The sequence below is a fragment of the Daucus carota genome, chromosome 1, assembly GCF_001625215.2.
Source record: "Daucus carota subsp. sativus chromosome 1, DH1 v3.0, whole genome shotgun sequence".
NCBI classification, from domain to species: Eukaryota; Viridiplantae; Streptophyta; class Magnoliopsida; order Apiales; family Apiaceae; genus Daucus; species Daucus carota.
In genome coordinates, this window is record NC_030381.2 from 5,777,218 (window position 1) to 5,799,661 (window position 22,444).

The 22,444-nt window shown below is 32.2% G+C and overlaps 1 protein-coding gene across 2 annotated transcripts; it reads left to right on the plus strand.

Annotated features, from left to right (window-relative positions):
• Positions 1-234: 234 nt before the first annotated feature.
• On the plus strand, positions 235-8,329 carry LOC108208921 (lysine-specific demethylase JMJ18). 2 transcript variants are annotated; one of them, XM_017379548.2, is made up of 11 exons: positions 235-370; positions 1,525-1,686; positions 2,282-2,353; positions 2,494-2,571; positions 2,679-3,413; positions 3,708-3,869; positions 4,592-4,960; positions 5,502-6,564; positions 6,702-6,805; positions 7,036-7,227; positions 7,644-8,283. In XM_017379548.2, the coding sequence occupies exons 2-11, from the start codon at positions 1,531-1,533 to the stop codon at positions 8,043-8,045; spliced, it is 3,333 nt and encodes a 1,110-aa protein (XP_017235037.1). In that variant the 5' UTR covers positions 235-370; positions 1,525-1,530; the 3' UTR covers positions 8,046-8,283. The 2 variants fall into 2 exon arrangements, with proteins under 2 accessions (XP_017235037.1, XP_017235044.1); XM_017379555.2 differs by lacking the exon at positions 235-370 and adding an exon at positions 551-875 and having other exon boundaries at positions 7,644-8,329.
• Positions 8,330-22,444: the final 14,115 nt, after the last annotated feature.

Below are 22,444 nucleotides of genomic sequence, written 5' to 3' on the forward strand. Positions count from 1 at the left end.
TAGTTAAAGCAAAAAAAAAAACACCGACCATCCCATTCCATCCCACAGATTTGCACATACAGTTTGCTTAATCTACACAATTTTATGTCTACATAAACTGTGTGCCTGGATCATTGGATTGACCCTTTCTTTTTTTACACAATAAAAATAAATACTTTTTTTATTAAAATCTCTCCCTCTCTCTATCTCTCTCAACTCATCTCCTATTTTCTCTCCCCGGATCCATGTATTTAGTCCTTATCTGACCCTCTGCCATTCTTTTCTCATTTTTATTTACTGCCCTCTTTTTCTTTCTTTTATTAGAAAAAAACCCATATTTTTGTTTTTCAAGATTTTAAGCCCTCACTTCAAAATTTTGCTTCTTCCTGAGGTAACCCATTATTTCACTATTATTTATATACAAGTTTCACATTGTTTTTTTTTTTTTGAGAAAAGTTTCACATTGTTATATTTACATTATTTTGTTCTCTTGCTGTTAGGTTTTAATATTTTACTTGGTCAGTTTTAGCCCTTTTTATTCTTTTCTTTTTTCTTGATGAGTGAATACTGTACATTGATTTATACCTGTACAATGGCCTGTTGAACTATTCTTTGTGTTGAATAATGGATTTCATGAATTGGGTTTGGATTATATTTGCATAGTTGAGTCTGGAGGGATTTTTTTCTTGGCTATTCATCAATGTTCATGCAAGAATAATAATAAAAGAAGCAATCTTTAGGCACTTTAGGTTGATTAAGTATTAATTCATTGATCAAGATTGAATATTTGATATATAGGAGGCTGTTCTTGAATTTTTCTTGAATTGGGTTGGACAGTATAAGAAATTTGGATCAATAGAACAATTCTTGTTGATAAAAGAGTTTCTTTATAAGAGGTTAGATTTCCAATGTTTTTTCTGGTTTCATTTGTTTTCTTGTGTGTGTTTTTATGGAAGTTGCCTATTGATGTAGTAGCTGTATATGAATGTGTTTTTGATGAGGCCTTGAATGATAATCTGCAAAAAGTGGTGTGTTCCTTCATTTGTGCCTATTTTTTACAATGTTGATCATGAAGAGTGTATTGTTTGGGAATTGATGTCATGCCCGTGTGCTCTATTCATTCTATAATGATCTGATGTTTCGAGAGTGCTAATGTGTGTGTGTGAGTGAATAGTTTTGTATTGTGTGTGTTAAGAGTGTAGTTTAGAGATCTAAGATTGATCTTTAATTGTTGATTAATGCTTGAAGATTTTCTGGGACCGGGAATTCTTTTTTAATCAGTAATGGTTATGTATCTTAATGAATTTTAGTTTTTATCTAGACTTATGCTATCTGATTGTTAGATAAGTATTTGATCCATGATACGAATCTGTGTTTGTTGTTTCGCCCTTTTTATTGCCACATCTCTTATGTACAAATTATTTCCCCTTTCTAATCTAGTTGAGAAATATTGCATTATAATGTCCTGTAATCTCAAGATGTGTGATTTCTCCATGATGTGCATCTTTGCAATGAAAGTTACTCAGTATTTATTTGTACTTTCAGATTTCCATGGATACGAGCGAGCAGGAACCCATGGACACGGAAACTGTGATAAGCCTTGTTGGCAAAGAAAAAATTAAAAGGTTGCTTACACGTAGAAATCGGATGAATTCTCCACAGACTGGTGTAAGCCCCAAAGTAGAAATCGATGTGAAGAACATAAAGGTTTATGTTTTCTTTTGTTTATATTTTCCATTAAAAAACTTTTGTTTCTGATGCAGATTTATACATAGTATGGATGTATCTTTTTTTACATATGAGTATATGACCTCTGCAAAAATTGTCATGGTTTGTTTTTATTAAATAGTAGTAGTATGTTTTACCTTGCTGTCTTCTTAAATATTGACTGTTTTGCGCTGTTGTCTCCTTATTAATTTACTTGTAATTTTTATGATATACTATACTTCAACAAGATATACATGCCCTCTGAATTCCAGTTTATACTCCTTTGATTTTGATTTTGATTTTTGATCCTTACCGTTTTCTAGCTGAATTACACAATACAGCTTTTTTTTTATCTCATAAGTTAATGCCAATTTTAATTTGTTTTTCATGTCTTGTCATATAAAATTCGTAATCTGACTGCTTGTACTTCACGTACTGACTAATTAATGTGTAATACAGTAGTCAGTAGATTCTTAGTAATAAATTTGCCAGTATGCCCAAGTCATGATGTGATTACCTTTGTATAGTGAATTTTTACCTTGTACCTTGTTGCATTAGAAGCTGACACAGTGACACGTCATATACATGATTGCAGGATATGCCTTTGAAGCCCACCCAGAAAAGTGCTAACAACATCGAGTGCTCGGGTAGTCCTAGAAGCTGTAAGGTACACATCTTACATATGGAATAAATTTTATTATTAGATTTTCCATTTATAAATAACTCTTCAAGTATTATATAGTTTATTTCTCGTAGGACTATACTTTGTTAATACCCCTAATAGCTGCCTTTTGTTTCGTTAATTAGATGCCAGCTAGATGGAATCCTTTAGAGGCATGCAGGCCAGTTATCGATGAAGCTCCTGTATTTCATCCTTCTACTGAGGTACTTAATTCTTCCGTTCTGCATTTTGAAGTCTCAATTCTTTCCACCAAAAAAGAACTTTGATATCACCGTATAACCATTTTAACCTCATGTTGTTTATTTATTAGGAGTTTCAAGATACCCTTGGTTACATTGCAAAGATACGCCCAATTGCTGAAGCATATGGTATATGTAGGATAGTGCCTCCTCCTTCATGGAATCCTCCCTGTCCTCTTAAAGACAAGAGTGTATGGGAAAATGCTAAATTTTCGACGCGAATTCAACAAGTTGACCTGCTTCAAAACAGGGAACCCATGAGGAAAAAAAGAAGCCGAAAGCGTAAAAGGCGAAGTCTTTTTGGAATGGGCAATAAAAGAAAACGTCCTAATTCCGAAGCTTCTGAATCAAATATGGCTTCAGATCCAGAAGAAAAATTTGGTTTTCAGTCTGGATCAGATTTCACTTTTGAGGACTTCGAGAAATATTCCGCCAACTTCAAGGAGTGTTATTTTAAGTTGAAGGATGAAGATATTATTGATGAGAATGTTACTGGGACAAAGAAGAAATGGGAACCCTCAATTGAAGATATTGAGGGTGAATACTGGCGAATCATTGAGCAGCCAACTGATGAGGTCGAGGTATATTATGGAGCTGATCTGGAAACTGGAACATTTGGGAGTGGATTTCCGAAGATATCACCTTCAGCGACTGAACTAGAATCAGATCAATATTTGTCCTCAGGCTGGAATCTAAATAACTTTGCCCGTCTACCTGGTTCAATACTTTGCCTTGAAAGCTGTGATATATCTGGAGTTTTAGTGCCATGGTTATATGTTGGCATGTGCTTCTCATCATTCTGCTGGGTAAGTTCTTTGAACTCTTAAGCATTCTTATTTTATCATAAAATAACTAAATATGGATGTTAGGTTGATAACATATTGAGGCGATGAATGGAATGTTTAATGATTGTCGAAATGAAGCATTCCTTTGTTTGTTTGTTTTTGAAAATTGATGATTGCATTTACATAGAATTTCAGTCTTCTAGGTAATGGATTATGCAGTTTCAATGTAAATTATACTCCTAGCTCATTAGTAGTTTTTGGAGCGGGCCTCTGAGACTCTGACATATTTTCTGTCTTTTTCTTTATTTTGGTTAGCATGTGGAGGACCATCATCTCTACTCACTAAACTATCTACATTGGGGTGATCCTAAAATTTGGTATGGTATACCTGGAACCCATGCTTCTGCTTTAGAGGCTGCGATGAGAAAGCATCTTCCAGATTTATTTGATGAACAACCAGGCTTACTTCATGAATTGGTGAGTTTTCAGAATTCAGTCACTTAGTTATATAATTATATTGTATTTAGGAAAGTGTAACCCAAATATACAGTACGTGATAATCTACTTGACATAAACTCGTTTCCTGTGTCATGGGCTTATCTTTAATGAACAAATTTACACAACTCACCCTGCCCAGGTCACATGACCTCATTCAAAATATATAGTACGACATAGTTATGGAATTTTTGTCTATGTTACAATGACTTTTGATTTTACTACCATGTTTGGACATGGTATCTATTACAGACAATTGACATCTGCTCTTACAATATGTATAGTTTTCAGTATATTGTTAAGTTTGACACTTGGATAAGTAACTATGCTTAAAACTTCCAGGCAAATCCAGGGAACATCGGTTTTTGCTTATCCTGTATCATTAACATTTCTCCGTAACTTTTTATACCAACAGCTTGCAGTCTGTGTCACTTTCTGATTAATTTTACACCGACACCCACGCACGCACACTCTTATTTGTTTAGTATATTGTTACAGTGTTGTGTTTGCTTGTGTAATAACAACAATTTGAGAACTTATAAATAGTGGGAAACTAGATCTGGTTGGATCTTATGCCCTTTTGTCCAAAGATAACTTTTCTTACTATTAAAATGTATTAAATTGGAATGGTTAGCAGCATTAAACAGCTTGCCTTCAACTCACTATAGGTTTGTAAATTTGATAAGGTTCTGATCTTGTGACAGGTTACTCAGCTGTCTCCTTCCGTCCTAAAGTCTGAGGGTGTTCCAGTTTATCGAGTAGTTCAGCATTCTGGGGAGTTTGTTCTTACCTTCCCGAGAGCATACCACGCGGGATTCAATTGTGGCTTCAATTGTGCAGAGGCTGTCAATGTTGCTCCAATTGATTGGCTAGAGCATGGGCAATGTGCAGTGGAACTCTACAGTGAGCAACACCGCAAGACATCACTGTCTCATGACAAATTGCTATTAGAGTCAGCAAGGGAAGCCGTACGAGCACTTTGGGAGCTATCAGTTTTGAACATTGAGAGTCCCAAAAATCTGGTATGGAAAAGTGTATCTGGTCAGGAAGGAATACTTACCAAGGCAGTTAAGGTAACTAATATAATAGTTTTAATGTGTGCACAACTTTACACACCAAGACACTCTTTCATTGTTTGTATATATGCTTTGTGAAATCTAGTAATATATGGGAAAAAGTAATATTTATCTGTGAGGTATTGTTACATGAATTTGGTTTAAAAAAATATACATTTTGCATATCTTGCTACAATGGTGTAAGGTTTTATGGCCCTAAGTTGAATTTCAACAGCAGTCATTGTACATGAATGCATGTAAAAATATTTCAAGCACTAATCTTAATATAGTTGGTGCTTTATTTCTGATTTTTTTGCTCAAAAATATTATACTGCAGATAGATAAAGGTCCTAAGCAATTCTTTATCTTCTGCTTAGCTATGAGACGGGCACTGATGATTGCCTAGTTAAGCATGTATAGATCTGTGCACACATAAAAATTTGTAATAGACATGCAAGGTTAAAACACTCTCAGTCACCTGCAACATGTAATTCGATTAATCATAAATCTTTCTAATGATTTAACTGGGTTGTTACCTGCTTATTTTTATTTTTTACAGAAGAGAGTTGATCTAGAGAAGAATAGAATTGAGCATCTTCCAACCCATTTAAAGCTTCAAAAGATGGAAAAGGATATTGATTTGACAAATGAGAGAGAATGCTTTTCGTGCTTCTATGATTTACACTTGTCCTTTGCTTGCTGCAAGTGCTCCTCAGACCGTTTTGCATGTCTTAAACATGCAAATGTTGTGTGCTCTTGTGGAGGGGATAACAGAATTATTCTTCTCCGCTACACCTTGGTGGAATTAAACACTCTAGTTGAAGCACTAGAAGGGAGTTTGGTTGCTCTAGAAGCTTGGGCATCAGCAGATCTAGAATTGATTACAATAAATGGTAAAAACAATATTACTGCTAAACTGGATCCAGAGGAGACTTCTAAAAGCAGCAGTTCGGAGCCTAACCATGACCCCCCTTGTTCCCTAAAAACAGAAGAAATCATGTCTACTGATAAGCCTTCTAGTCATATGCCTATGAATGTCTGTACAGAAGATGTTCAGGTAGTGCAGGAAGACACCGCCGAAAAACATGCACCTCAGAACATGGCAGATGAACAGAATGTAGATCTCTGCAAGGCTGATAATAATATGTTGGAGCACATATATTCTATTGATCTGAATCACTATAGCATGTCTGATGAGCATGACAGTATGTTGAAGCAACTATCTGATAGATGTGATAACAATATCACTGTAAAGGTTGATGAGATCTACGGTGACATCTGTATGGTAAAGGCCGCTTTCAAGTCAGATTCGCAAAGAGAAGTGGAGATTGCACAGCATTGCAGTGACTCTGGTTCTTCTGTTTCCCATGTTAATTCCGGAAAACATTATAATCATAGTCCTAAGCTGTTTGGATTTGATCTTACAATTAACAATCCAGAATTGGGTGCTTCATTGCACAGCTCAAAGAAATCTGAAGACCTTGACAACTTGGATTCTAATGCATGTCAATCTGGCCAGAGTTATTCCTCGCAAAACTTCTCCTATGCCGTTGATTCTGTAAATATAGGATCTGCAGTTTTCAAAAAATTTTGGAGCAATGACCAGATGATATTCCCAAAAGGTATGCTGCATACTAGGGTGTCATCCTGTTTTACTGAAAATTTCTTATTCTGTAACTTCTAAGTTTGGAACAGCCCTCCTTTCACTTTTCTCTTTGCCACTATGTACATATTGTCTAATATTAGCTTATATTGGCAGGATTCAGAAGCCATGTCAAGTTCTTTAATGTCCTCAATCCAACAGAGATGAGTAGCTACATTTCAGAAGTTCTGGATGCTGGATTTCTTGGGCCTTTATTCCAGGTATTGTCACATTTATTAATTGTGTTTAGTCAAATAGAATATATTTGCTTGGTAGAGGATTTTTATGCAATATTGCAGGTGCACTGCTTTGTTGTAATTATTTGTAGTCATTATGTCACATAACACAAGAAGGAAAGTTCTATACTTTAAGGATAAAATTTTGCTGGTTTTTCTTCCTTTTCCCAGTATAGCAATATTATGATATTATTTCATAACGAAATTGAATATAGGTTACACTAGAGGAGTCTCCAGATCAGAGCTTTACAGATGTCTCAGCCCAGAGGTGCTGGGAACTTGTACTGCATAGGCTAAATCAAGAAACAACTAGGCTTCAGGCCCTAGGGAAAGCTTTTTCCCTGCGATTTCCACAAAACATTGATGGGCTGAAAATGTTTGGGTTTTACTCTCCATCCATCATTAAGGTATGTTTACTGATTGTTTTATGATAGTAGGGGGAAATACGACACTGAAATATATTCTGTAGATAACACCAATGTTCCTTTACTTTTGACATGCTTGCGTTCCTTGTAATCTCTGGACTCTGAAGGTTGTCATATTTGAGTCTTCACTCCCGTAGGGTTGTGAATCATTGTTGAGATATTTTGTTTACAGAAACTTTACTAGGATTTTACCCAATATGAACTTCAAAGTCTGTGCTTAAATGTTAAGATGTCTTGGCAAATTAAACCCTAGGATCAACTGCATTGAAACAAACACATCAGGAACCCACAGTTTTGGCAAGCTTTAAGCTGGCCATAATAGTTTCTGAGTTAATTATGTGAAAGTGTATAAGCTTAATAGTAACGAACTTGTCCTGATTGATAATGATGTATTTTAGGCTATCGAGAATCTTGATCCAGACCATAACTGCATGGAGTACTGGAACAACAAGCTTTCAGTAAAGGAGAATTATATCGAGAATATCCATAAACAATCAGAGATGTCAGCTCGTCCTAAAGTTGCTGAAAAGTACCCTTGTGGATCAAATTCCTCCGAAGGGGAAACCACGCCAGGAACTTCTGGAAATACCACAACCAAGGAACAGGACCTCCCGATTTTACCCAATAATAACGGTTCACTTGACGAGGAATCTACCAAAATATTAAGGAGTTTGCTGAAAAAAGCAAATCCGGAAGAGTTACAAATACTTCACAGAATAATGAGCAGCGAGCATGAAGGCCCCCAACGGAAATTGGCACTCACTACATTGTCTGAAGAAATCTGGAGAACATGTAAATAACAAAATTTTGAGGTCCAGTCATTCTTTGCAGAGCTAGAATTTTATTCTTTTTCATTACTAAAGCTATTACAGTAGGCCTATTCTTTCAGCGTTCAGTATCAATAGGTGAGATATCCTAAGCTTGTTTAAGCTGTCAAAATGATGCTCGTGATGTAGATTAGTCTTTGATTTTACAGTTTTTTGATAAAAATCAGTGTAGACCTTTCTCACAATTTTATTCAAGTTTATTAGACCGATACATCATACATGCCTATACATTATTTATTCATTCATTTATTTATTTATTTATTATTATTATTATTATTATTGTTGTTGTTTTTATTGGGTTAATTATCTAACTGGGCACTCACTTCACACCGATATATCATTTGGATCACTTTCAAATTTTCGGTCTCATTTGAAACACCGTTTTCAGAAATTGTATCAGTCTTAAATATAAAAAGTTAAATTCGAAAACAAATCGACAGTTTGAGAAGTGTTACTTATAGGGATCTAATACAAGTACGATTAATTGAATTTTCGCGTCCAAAAAATGGCTATATATGAATTATTAGGGTTCTTCATAACCCATCTATTCCACCATCAATTTTAACCATTTTTTAGACACGAAAATCCAATTAATCATACCTATATAATCTCTTTACACGACCGAAAATTTGAGAGTGACCCGGATGATATATTGGTATGAAGTGAGTGCCCAATTAGATAATTAACCTTATTATTATTATTATTATTATTATTATTATTATTTTCTTGACATGGCTTTTAAGAATTATTTTTTCACTCAGTTATATTCTACTACAATGTCTATCATGATTATTTAACGAGTGTTGGGGAAAGGAAGATAAATATTAGCCATGTCTTGCACAAATATACCCTGATATATAATGCAATTATTATGATTTTATACATAATGAATATTCAGAATTCAGGAATCACACCCGAGAAAATAAGCACCTATGTATAAAAGAATAAAGATATAAAATAATTATATAATTTGATGTAGAGTCTTTTTGACTTTTATTACAAAGATTATATTTATTTGAGATTTGTACTCATGCTTATCATGTAAAAATCGAAAATCAGAATTTATCAGTTGACTAAATGATGGAAGATTGATTGAAGATTTTTTCAATAATTTTTAGTTAAATCAGAGCGTCATCGATAAAATAAATTTTAAACATTAATCAGAAATTTTTAGAACGCTGTTTGTACCCCAAATTATTTGTAAGGCGGATCTTCGTGTACAATAATACCAAAAGTTTTTTGTGCCAAAAGTCTAAAGCTGTTGTCTGTGGCCTTTTAACTCACACATCACAAATCACAAATGCCATTTTTCCCTGTACTCAAAGCAGCAGAATATGCATGGCATTGTTCATCTCCATCCATCCACTTACTTCCCAAACTGCAACCAATTTTAAGCAAGTAAATATTAGGTTAGACGCAGACTTCTCATGCAACTCTGCATGCATTCCATGCACTCATTCTTGCACGCCCTAAAACTCATTTCTTTTTACTTATAAAAACCCTTAATTATTCTCCCCTCTTCATTAATTATTATAATCCTCATCATGACTTCTCCTCTGCATTTCTTGATCCTTACACTCTTCCTCTTCTCTACTACTATTTATTTCCCACTGCAAGCTGCTTCTAGGGGAATTCCAGACCTAAAAACCGAACCCGAACAGCAGCCCTTACAGGATACCTCAACGAAACTCGATGAACAGATGCTTTTAGTAGCACCATTGGCCGGAAACAAGCCAATGCCAGCAGAGTCACTGCTGCCTTCTTTTCCGACCTTTTTGAGGCCTATTCTTTTTCCTTCACCATTCGGAAGATTTAGGCCTGTTTTTCCATTTCGGACTATTCCAAGGCTTCCACCTACTCATGATGATACTAATTTGCCTAGTAAACCCTCGGTTCCCAGCTCGGATCACCGACCTCGCCCCTCAGCTGCTTTCCTGGGCTCACCGCCTGTTATGGAACTTCCGTGAAGCTAATTTGTATCTATGAGCGAGGATCGATTGATATTATCTTGTGCTTTAGCCATTAATTAGTTCTTAGCCTATAATTAATCAAAATTGTTGTGTTTTCTATATAACTAGCATTAAAAATCTAGCTGCATTTTCAACCTTTTGATAATAAACCTAGAATTTTATTACTTAAGAAAGTGAAGAATGTGCATGTCACCCTTTAAGATTAGTAGAGATGCTGTCAAGCCGGCCTGGACCCGATATAACAAAAAGAATTATCACGATTTGAGAGAGTTATAATAATATCGATGAAATAACCAACCATAACTAATTAAATACACGAACCGATACAGAATATATAATTGTATGATAACACATCTCAAATTTACTGCAAATCACTTGTGTTTGGTTGGGGAGAATGGAATGGAATGGAATGAGTAAAATTACTTGAAACTAATAGAGATAGGGGGAAGTTTTGGAAAAAAATGAGTGAAGGCAAAATTGTTATGATGAGATTTGTGAAGAAATTGGGGGTAGGAGAGAATGGAGCATTCCATCTCAAATTGAAGGTTTGATATATAGCATATGATGGAAGGAATGGAATGGAGGAAAGAATGAAGTTTCTTAACAATTGTCCATAACATAGTTCATTTTTCAGTTCATTCCTTCCGGAATTATTCACCCCAACCAAACTCAACACAACTATGTAATCAAAATAAGTAAAAATATACCGACATAGAAAAATGTTACGATAACATCTCAAATTTATTATAAATCACGCCAACTACGTAATCGAAGTAGAGAAAACAATATAGAAAGCATTTAGCTGACCACATATCAGAAGAGATAAAACACACACAGTAGGAAAGCAACACTAATATTACAGTAAACAACAAACACAACTCAATAGATCATGAAACTCGTCTAGTTTCCTGGTCCAAGAGGTGGAGCAAGGGTAGGTAAATTAGCAGCACCTGGAGTAGGGAGTTCACCGGGACCTGGGAGTGTGGGAGTTTTCGGTAATCCAGGAATCAAATCCCGTGGAATTGGGATTGGAATGGGAATCGGGATTGGGATGGGAATTAAAAACTTCTTATCACCTAAGGTGGTTGCAGTCTTGGCTAATTTAGTACTTCCAGATTCGCCCTTGAAGTTTTCGGGATTTGCAGTTTGGTCCCCATTTACCTTTGGAGTGTCAGTCAGCTGGCGAGCGGCGGATAAAAAAGCGCTGGACGTGAAAAAAATCAACAGCAACATGACACTGAAAATGGTTGCAGTGGAAGCCATTTTGTGCTAGTAGTGTGATAAGGGAAGAGAAGGCTTGTGGTATAGAAATGGTATAAGATGCATGGGTTTTTATAGGGATGTTGTAAAACCGTACCTTGTATTATTTGAATTTTTAGCTTAGCTAACTGTATAATCATGATCTGTAAACATAATATTCCAAATATATATTGGTAGGACGTATAAAGATCTTCATGTCTGCTAGAAACTGTTGATTAAATTCGAAACTAGTTAATTTATTTAAGTATCGTGTGATTATAACTGTTTTGCTTTTGAGTTAAATGGATGAAAATAAACGATTTTATAAGGGAGTCAAGTAATCGGAATGAATTTACACAACACATGTAGAATTTGAGGGCATGTGACTGCAGGGAAAAATCAGAAGATATGGCTACTTTAGTAACAAGTGTTGTCTGAACTAGAATTTACTAACGAAACCTTATTCTGACCGTGTGGTTTTTTTGTCAAAATTTATTTTTCAGAAATAAAAATTTATTTTTAGAAAATATATAAAATTTTATTTTTTTAAAATAAATCCATTACTTTTTGTCATTTAATAAATATGAAACAGCTGACTAATAAGCTCTTAATTCCTTTGCCCAAACAAGCCCTATTTTCGACTAGTGTCATTACAGGTTTCAAGTGACCGTAATCGGTCAGTTTTGGCCGTGAAGACAACCAATATGCTGATTATTACGAACGGTCGATTTTCGAAGTTTTTAATAATCATATCTATTAACCGATTATGTGTGATTTTATTGAATAATACAAGATTCTGTTGAATTTTTTTTCAACGTATTGATCAATCAACACATATTTACGGGACGTATGTGATTTTAGAAAGTCCAGTTATTATCTAAAAAAATTAGGGGCTGTTTGAGTAAGTTTAAAATAAGTGTTTATTGCTTAAAGTAAAATAAGTGAAGTAAAAATCAGGAGCAAATTAAGACTTATAAGCGATTAAATTGTTTGAGAAATAAATAGAAATCATGAAACAACAATTTTTTAAGTACTTCTAGATTTTTTCCACAAATAATACAAATAAATGCTTATAACTTATAAACCCAGAAATCGAGCTTATAATCGATTGTCAAATACCACCTTAAATGATGAGGATGGGAAGCGATACGTAATTCAGTGGTGATTTTCGACATCTTTTCTTGGGATGTGTGCATAGATTAAGCACTATAGATTAAGCACTAAAATAGCTAGTTGAAAAGATTTCGATATATGGAAGTGTACGTCTTGCACTCTTGCTATGGTTCATCATGAAATTCGATAGTATCTGTACATTACACTGTTTTACTGATCACAAATGTGTAAACATGCATGCTATATATAAATCTGGACTGTAAGTTAGCAGTAAAGTTGATACTTTAGTTGGTATCTCTCCTTTTTTTTCAAAATAAATAAACTATATTCTTCAAAAGATTTATTACTGAACACCTTATAACCTGAAAAGTTAGAAACCTGCCGACTAACTTCATAGCCAACACATAAATAAATTGTAAAATATATTGATTTGACTATGTAAGATTTTATAGGCAAGTGTAACTCCATGGATACAAAAATTATTAGAAGTTATACCCAAATCTTCGGGTTCATTAAAATCGCTCTCAAATTCGATTTTGAATTTACAAAAAAAATAAATCAAAAGGTAAATCTAGAAATAATAAGATATGAACCTGAAAATATATTAAAATTAGATGCGGGGAGATAAACACACAGAAACAAGCAAGTTATCATCCTTATCAGCTGTAGCTGTTAAAGGATGATGATTCAATTCTGGTGTACTAATATGCAACAGCCCACCATTGATACAACAAACTACTCTGTACATTATTCAAGAAAAAGGAGCTTGTCTTTTCGGTTGATAATATTAATTTATATTCATAATAAATATATAGTTGGTTTTTTATAATCTTAATCTTTCAATTCCAATAAAATTACAATTATTGGCTTTGGTGTTAAATGTTTTGCATATGCATCTTACGCAGCACACTGCATGTTAGGATGTTTTCTAGTGTTTTACATAAATTGTGAATGTGTTAAATGATTTTACAACCTAAAATGCTTACTCAAACCTACAACAAAACTTGAATAATATATAAAAATTGTGACAAGTATATTTCTCGTAATGGAAGTTTAAAATTGATCATCAAAATTGTTAGATTAAAATAATTGATCGATTATCACATTTATAATTGACCAACATATATTATTGATACAAAATTAGTCAATCTTAAAACACTAGTTTATAAATTTTACAGAATTGTGATTATAATTAATCAACATGTGAATCAGGTATGAGGTTTATATTTTCGTTGATATATAGACTATGAAATATATATATGTATGTGTGTACAATTTTTTTTTCATATACGGAATATCAAAAATATATATGTCATTTCATATCAAAATCTATAATACAAATATTTGTCATGTCATTATCTAAATCGATCACTATGTGTCATACAAGTGTTTGTCATATCAATTATGTTGGTTAGAAATTTAAGGTACGTGATTTCTAATAGTCTGACTGTTGTGCATTATCATGATACAATCGACTGATGTGCATTATCATATACATTATTTGAATCTTCTTCTACATTATACAAATGTATAGTACTATTATTTGAAACGAATTTCTAGACTCTCTCCTTTGCACAATATTTTCACTTGGTAATGTTGACACAACATACTCCCTCCGTTTCAAATTAGATGTCCACTTTAAAAAAATCACACAGTTTAAGAAAAGTGGTTGTTCATAAATTAATTGCATTAAATGATCAAAATATGTGGAGTGAGATTGATCTAGGAAATATAAATAAGAGATATGTGGAGTAGAATTGACTTTGGAAATATGATTTTGCATTGAAAGTTGAAGTGGACAAGTAATTTGAAACAAAAAAATTTCTTGAAAGTGGACATGTAAATTGAAACGGAGGGAGTACTTCTCACTCATTAATAATATATGTTATGAAGTCTAATATTATCGATCGTTATCAATTTAAATATTTATATTTTTTTCTATATACTTTGGTATATTGTGAAGTCTAATATAATCAATCATTAATCAACTTAACTATTTTTAATTAACATAACTATTTGAAATGTTTACAAAGACACTAGTTTTGTACACCATGTTTTCAAAAAAATTAATTATAGTTCTTATAATATTTTTAAATCATTCTTGAATTCTCAATTTATAATAATCTATTATTTTAGATTTCATTATGTATCCAATTTAAGTGATTATTTGTCATCTACTTAAAAGAAAACACACATTTATATTATTAAATAAATATTTCAAAATTATAATATATATTATATATATAACATAATAAATTAGAAGTCTGCTTCATTTCTCTTTTGTGATTTTTTTTTTCATTTTTCCTTCAAATTTCCCTTTTATCCACTTATAAATATGAAAATTATATATGACCGGTAACAATACATTAGAATTTTGAATTTAATAAATGGTGGAAAGAGCGTTGAGTTATGTCAATCACTTCACATGTGTGTATATTATAATTCTTGAACGATGTTAACTCCTCATTGCCACCTAATTCAAATACACGTCAATGTCATATATTTAAAGTATTGACATGTCAGGCATATTTTCATATTAAATAAATAAACTCCACCTTTTACTATTTAAGCTTCAATTCTATATTTTATACCACATTTACACATGCTTTATACACATGTTTCATCCATATTATAGGTGATTATGCTATTTGGGTAAAGAAAAAAAATTGAAATAGGTGATTATGCTATTTGGGTAAATAAAAAAATTGAAATGGAGTTTAAATAGTAAAGTTTAGTGCTTATTTATCAATTCCCTTAATCTAAGCATATAAATTTTAATTAATACATATAAATCCATCTCAAATTTAACATAAACAATAAATTCTCACATTAAATCTTTCTAATTTAAGAGATACCGTAATAACTATATTCCATAATTACATCATTTTTGAATTTTTTTGAATTTTGAGTTTGTGCTAAAAATATAACTGTTAATCAAAATGAAAAGAAGATAATTATATTGAATACACTATTATAATTTATTTAAGAAGTTAAATGTATGCAAGATTTCGTGAAAAAAAAAATTCTTCTCAATTACACGTCAATGTTATACATGTATAGAGTTATTGAAAGTATTATTTTAATATATACAATGATTTTGCACAAAATTTATTATACTTTTATTTTAGAGCGAATAAATTAATATCGAAAAATTATAAAGAGAATTTAAATTTTATTTCCACATTTTAATATAGAAAATTTTGACGAGAAATTTAAATTAGAATTTATAATTATAGTTAAATCTAATATTTAATATCTGAGAGTCGTCATGGAGAAATAAATATTTTAAGAAAATAAATAATTGACGCCCTTGCGCAGAGTACGGGCAAAAAATAATAGTACATGACAACATTTGTTCACACTTTGCACACAAATATTTTTATTAAAATCAACTAAAATAAATTTAGTTTTTAATTAAATCAAATTATAAAATAGCCTGTTTTATAAAGCCAGCCCAACTATATATAATCCTGATCAATTTATGGAAGGTCGGTTTTTCAACAAAGACAGCACGCGGCCCTAATTTTGATTAGCTTGGAAAATTAATTTCTAACCTAATATGCCGTCGATTTTGTCCATTAATTTTTTTAATTTTTTTTTGGTGTCCCTGATTAATCGAAGATGCTGCTATCAAACAACTAAGCAAATTAAATGTATCAAATTGTGTTAAGCTTGACGTTGCAATCAAATTCAAATTCATATGTAAATATGTTCAGTTTATTAAATGAGCATTAATTACTTTGATATCAAAAGTTTGCATTGATCATAACAATCTGTGACTTATAAGTCCAAATTTTATTTGACAAACAATGAAATGAAAAGAGTGACATGCAAGATAAAGAAGCCATAGGAATATCATAAGATGCGAAGTTAATGATAAGCTAAATCAATTCAAACATTTATGGGCATAATCAACATAGTGAATTATGCATGATTTGTAACTGAAATTTGAAAAAGGCATCATGATAATGAGTTGTTTGATTTTAAATGCAGCTTTAGATTAGGCACAATTTTAAGTTTGAGAGTACTCAACCTAGTTACCGTAGATATTAATATTTGTTTTCATGAAAAAATTAATTATACAAAGAAAGTTGAAAATAAAATTCTATAAAAAAATAACATCAAATTAGTATTAAAAATTATAAACTAGATATATATTTTTAAAAAATTTAAAATATTACATTAGTACTCTCAATATGCAATCTCTACTTTCAAATATATTTATGAGTATTTGTTGCATATTGTCTGGTTGGTGATTATTAATTTGTCAGGAATTGTGCTCATCAAAATAATTGATATATCAAATCTTTTGTTTCTATAAATTAAAAGCTACATAAAGTTTAATTTTTTACACAATTTCAAATTTTAAATATATTTAACTAAAATAAAAAATTGAGATATCATCTAAAAATTAAAGATGAGAATAATTAAATAATTTATCATTTTTTTGAAAGATTTTTGAAAGATAGATTATTGTTATTACGTTACTGCAAAATAAATAATATTATATTTATAAATATAATATTATTTATTTATATTATCATTTATAAATATAATATTATTTATTTTGCATTAACATAATAACAATAATCTATATTTCAAAAATCATTTAAAAATATGATAAATTATATATACATCTCCCGTATCTATGTAAATATTTGTTAAAAATATTGAGATATATATGAGGAACATTTGTGAAGAAAAATATTATTACATGTTATTAGTAATTAGTATGTATTATCTGAGATGTATAGAATAAAAAAGAAATCAACACACCTAAAAAAATTTGACAAAAAAAAGTGTGTTATAAATAACTTGTCCATGTTATCAAGTCGATGAAAATGAATTTTAATTATTAATATTAAATTAGTTTTAGTTGTTGTGTTTTCTCAGGATTATTTGTCAATAAATTTTATATTACACTAAAAAATTATTTTTTTCAAAAAATATACATGAGCGCTTAGGCCCAAAATTTTAGTTGAGAGTTGAGACAACCTAATTTTGCGTGCAAGTCCAACTCCAGAACGTTATTTCCAAGGAACAGGCCCACCCTGAGCTATTGAATGTATGTTTGAAGCTCCTGATAAAAATTTAAAAATTACTTCATGCCCAAAAATAATTTTCCCAAACAAAATTCTTAAATTTATTATTTCTAAAACACTTGAGAGTAACGCCATGTCTATTGCATTCAGAAAAGTTGCATACCACATGGGGTGCCAATCGATTGAGAACTAGTCCTCCCGAATTTGATTGTGACAATTAACTCGGGCAACTATCATTATTTAATAATTACTTAGGAATAATAATACATTCTGTGAAGATATGATATTCTTGGAGATGCAGAACACAATGTACCAACTACTCCCACCATCTCAAATTAAATGACTTAGTTGATTTTGGGCATTGACCGTATAATTTTGAAATTTATTTTTTAATTTTTCTTTTGTAAATGAAAATTTTATATTTAAATTTTTATTTGGAAAATTAAAATTTCAAATATAATAAGTAATGTTGACACAAATTTGTTAAACACTGAACTTGAACTTGGTAAGTAAAGTAAGGCAATCCCTGATGGCATGATGTATTTACTATGTGATCATCAACATTCTCTTTTAGTCATCACTAAATATTAGAAAACTCAATGTTTTGTTTGGGTCCTCAATGTTCTGCTCTTTATTTTATGTGCAGAAGCAGAACAATATGTTTTTGCTCAAGATAACATCTTTCTCCTTCCTCTAACAATCTATCATAGTGAATTAGTGATGCCAGGAAAGATATGTCGCATTTGACAATTCTTATGTGATAAGTTGATCATCGAGATTAAAATGAACGGGAGATTTAAAAAAATTAGATTATAATGTTTAACAATTCTATTCATTTTACAGTTATTCTTTTCTATTATGATCGATTTTGTGTGGTCAATTTTAATCACATATTGAGTTGAGCTTGACTTCTACAATCATATTTTGATATAATGAACCAAATGAAGATTAGAAAGCTTTGCATAGAACTATACAGAATGGCAAGAAATTTTATTTAATACAATTTGTACCACATCAAGGTCAAAATATTTTAGCATCATGTTGCATTCTAAACAGCAGGCAACGGTGGAGGCGAAGCTGGACCATCAGGAACAATAGGTGGGAAAGGAATCACGGGAGGGATTGGAATGCTGGGAAATGGTGGAAGTGGGAATGGAAAGCTAGGTAATGGTGGGAATGGGAATATTTCAGGAAGTGGTGGGAACGGGAATGGGAATTCAAAAGGTGGTTCTCCAGGAAATGTGAAATCCTTTTCCGCACTTTTTCCATTAGAAACATCTGATTTTTCATAAATCGGACGAGCCTCTCCCAAACATGCTAGGCACACAAGCAAGATCGCCACGACCATTACTTTGGAAGCCATTTCTTAGAGTGTTTTTCAGTGTTTGAGAGGTGAATGTAAACTGAGTTTGATGCAATCCCTGCATGTGCCTAAGATTTATATAGGAGCAGCCAGCAGGCTAGTAAGTTGTAATCAATCTGAGAAGGTAACAATATCAGCTTTATCAATTCATGCTGATTTGTAACTGAAAGTTTCAAGTTCCTATTTGGAAATAAAATAATAAGTTAAAAATAGTTAGAAGTCATATATTGCAGAAAATATGGTAAAAATCATGAAATATGAATAATTAAGAATTTGATTATGTAATTAAGTGGTTGGGAGTGATTTGATTTTATGTGTAACTTTAGATTAGCTAATTTTGATTATGTAATAACACCAATTTATTGTAGTTGTTAGCAGACAATAATTATATAATATATATATTGTGCAAAGTACATCAAATGGAATCAAACAATTCCCATACAAGCCAAATGCTTCTGGTCCATTGAGTGCTTAATCTTCATAACCATAGTAATCAGTCTGGATCTAAATATGAAACTTGAGCAACAAATTTTCAATATAACATTACACTTACATTATTAATCATATGCTATATCTACACAAACTTACACTCATCATTTACATAAAAAAGAAGAAATAATAAGGTATGCTTTGCAAGATTAGAGTAACTATAAAACAAAGAAGTCATAGCAGCAGAGATATTAGCTGTTGGTCCTGTTATATGCAATTTTTCCGATGACTGATACAGGAAGGTTAACAATGTGCCCTTGATTACTAAAGAGTCCGATTCTTCCAAAGCTTGCAACACTGCTGCTTATTGTGGCGTTATTGTACATGGTCAGAACCTGTTGTCCTCCATTTGCAATGAAAAAATGTCTAGGCTCCACACTAAGAGAAGCTCTGTAGGGAGCACTCCAACCAACACTGCAAGTCTCATCCCTGGCAATGTTGATCACTGTTCTTGGACCATTCTGGACTAGTTAAGTTTTGCGATGGTGATTGAAGGCAAATTTAGGTCTATCCCCGTGGTCATTGTGGACATACCACAGCTCTGCCCGGTATAGTTTAAAACAACTGGTGCAGACCCATTTATGCAGCATAGGAAATTCAATTTCTGCAAAAATTAAATGCATGTGGACCATTTGAGAGTTGACCTCAGTACTTCATAGGCATAATTAACAGCTAATTAACAGTCTAGATCAAAAATATAAAACTTGAGAAATATGTCTCTTTTAAAACTTAAAATTACACCATCATTAATAATTTAATATTCATATAATCATATTCCATATCTGCACTAAGTTACGCTCACCATTTACATAATATAGAATAGAATAAATAGTTAAGGCATTCTTCGCAATAATATTACAATATTGGAGTTGCTATATAAAACGAACAAGTTATAGCAACGTAAGGTGTTGTTACTAACACAGTCGTCGGCTCAACATTAAAGCATAATAAATTGTCGTTTAGGATCCTAAATTTCGTTAGACCACCTATACGGCTATACCGACATCTCAAAATAGAAATTGTTGAGTGACAAGGTTGCAAGTCCAACTCCGGCAAGGCAAGGAATGTTGTTTCCAAGGATGATATATATCCTGTGTCATCAGGCTGACCCTGAGCTATTGGATGCCTCAAGCTAGCGGACACAAATTTTGTGCTCAACAAAAACTTTTCGAATACTTAAATTTATTGTTTCTGAACTGCTGACAGTAAGGCCATGTCTACTGCATTCAGAGAAGTCGCAATATTTAAATTTCTTGAACAATGCAGATCAATCAACCTGGACAACTAACTACTCCCTTCATCCCAAATTAGATGGCCCCGTTGACTTTGGGCACACAATTTAAGGTTCATTGACCGCTTAGATACGTGACTTATTTTTAAAATTTTATTTTTGCAAATAAAAATTAAAATATGAAATTTTCATTTATAAAAAAAAATAAAAAAAAATTTCGGAAGTAGACGGTCAATACACCTAAAGTTACGTGCCCAGAGTCAACGGGGACATCTAATTTGGGATGGAGGTAGTATCATTATTTAGTTATTACAATACATTCCCCGGAGATAATAATGTTCTTGGAGATGCAGAACACAATGTAACAAGTAATGCTCAACACGAAATCTACTGGCAAAAGCAATGTTAATAAAAAATTGTTGAACACTGAACTTGAACTTGGTAAGTATAATAAGGCAATATCATATCCCTGATGTATTTTCTATGTGATCATCGACATTCTCCTCTAGCCATCACTAAAAATTAAAAAAATCGATGTTTTGTTTGCAAAATCAGTGTTCTGCTCTTTATTTTATATGTCGAAGCAGTCAAGCAGAACGATATATTTTTGTTCAAAATAACATCTTTCTCCTTCCTCTAACAATCTATCACAGTGATGCCTGAAAGAAATTTCGCATTTAAGAATTCTTATGTGATATCATAAGAGTCGATAACCGAGATTAATGCGAGATATAAAAAATTGGATAATAACATTTAATTATTTTAATCATTTTATCGTTGTTCTTTTGTACTACGGTCGATTTTGTGCGGTCAATTTTATTTATATATTGAGCTGAGCTTGACTTGTGCAATCATATTTTGATATAATGCACCAAGTGAAGATTGAAAGCTTTGCATAGAACCATGCAGAGTGACAAGAAATTTGAGCATACCAAATACTAAAAAGTTGAGTTATCATAACAATTCGAAAGAATATAAGTACAAATCTTATAATTTTATTTAATGCAATTTCCACCACATCAAGGTCAAAATAATTTAGCATCATGTTTCATTCTAAACATCAGGCAATGGTGGAGGCGAAACCGGACCATCAGGAACAAGAGGTGGGAAAGGAATCACGGGAGGGATTGGAATGCTGGGAAATGGTGGAAGTGGGAATGGAAAGCTAGGTAATGGTGGAAGTGGGAATGGAAAGCTAGGTAATGGTGGAAATGGGAATATTTCAGGAAGTGGTGGGAACGGGAATGGGAATTCAAAAGGTGGTTCTCCGGGGAATGTGAAATCCTTTTCCGCACTTTTTTCATTAGAAACATCTGATTTTTCATGAATCGGACGAGCCTCTCCCAAACATGTGAGGCACACAAGCGAGATCGCCAAGACCAAGATCATTACTTTGGAAGCCATTTCTTAAGTGTGTGTGTGTGTGTTTCAGTGTTTGGGAGGTGAATGTAAACTATATGAGTTTGATGCAATCCATGCATGTGCCTAAGATTTATATAGGAGCATGCTAGTAAGTAGAAATCAAACTGAGAAGGTAACAATATCAGCTTTATCAATTCATGCATTCATATGCAAAATAAGTATGATTTGTAACTGAAAGTTTCAAGTTCCTATTTGGAAATACAATAAGATAAAAATAGTTAGAAGTTGTATATTGTAGAAAATATGATAAAAATCATGAAATCTGAATAATTAAGAATTTGATTATGTAATTAAGTGGTTGGGAGTGATTTGATTTAATTTATATGTAACTTTAGAGTAGCCAATTTTGATTATGTAATAACACCAATTTATTGTAGTTGTAAGCAGGCATTAATTGTAATATGCAAAGTACATCAAATGGAATCAAACAATTTCCATACAAGCCAAATGCTTCTGGTCCATTGAGTGCTTAATCTTCATAACCATAGTAATCAGTCTGGATC

What these genes read in the sequence shown, in the direction of transcription:
- LOC108208921 (XM_017379548.2), top strand. Translation starts at nt 1,531, where the DNA reads ATGGATACGAGCGAGCAGGAACCCATGGACACGGAAACTGTGATAAGC. An exon ending in TATTTCATCCTTCTACTGAG is followed by an intron (nt 2,572 to 2,678) that starts GTACTTAATTCT and finishes TTTATTTATTAG; the next exon opens with GAGTTTCAAGATACCCTTGG. An exon ending in GCTTCTCATCATTCTGCTGG is followed by an intron (nt 3,414 to 3,707) that starts GTAAGTTCTTTG and finishes TATTTTGGTTAG; the next exon opens with CATGTGGAGGACCATCATCT.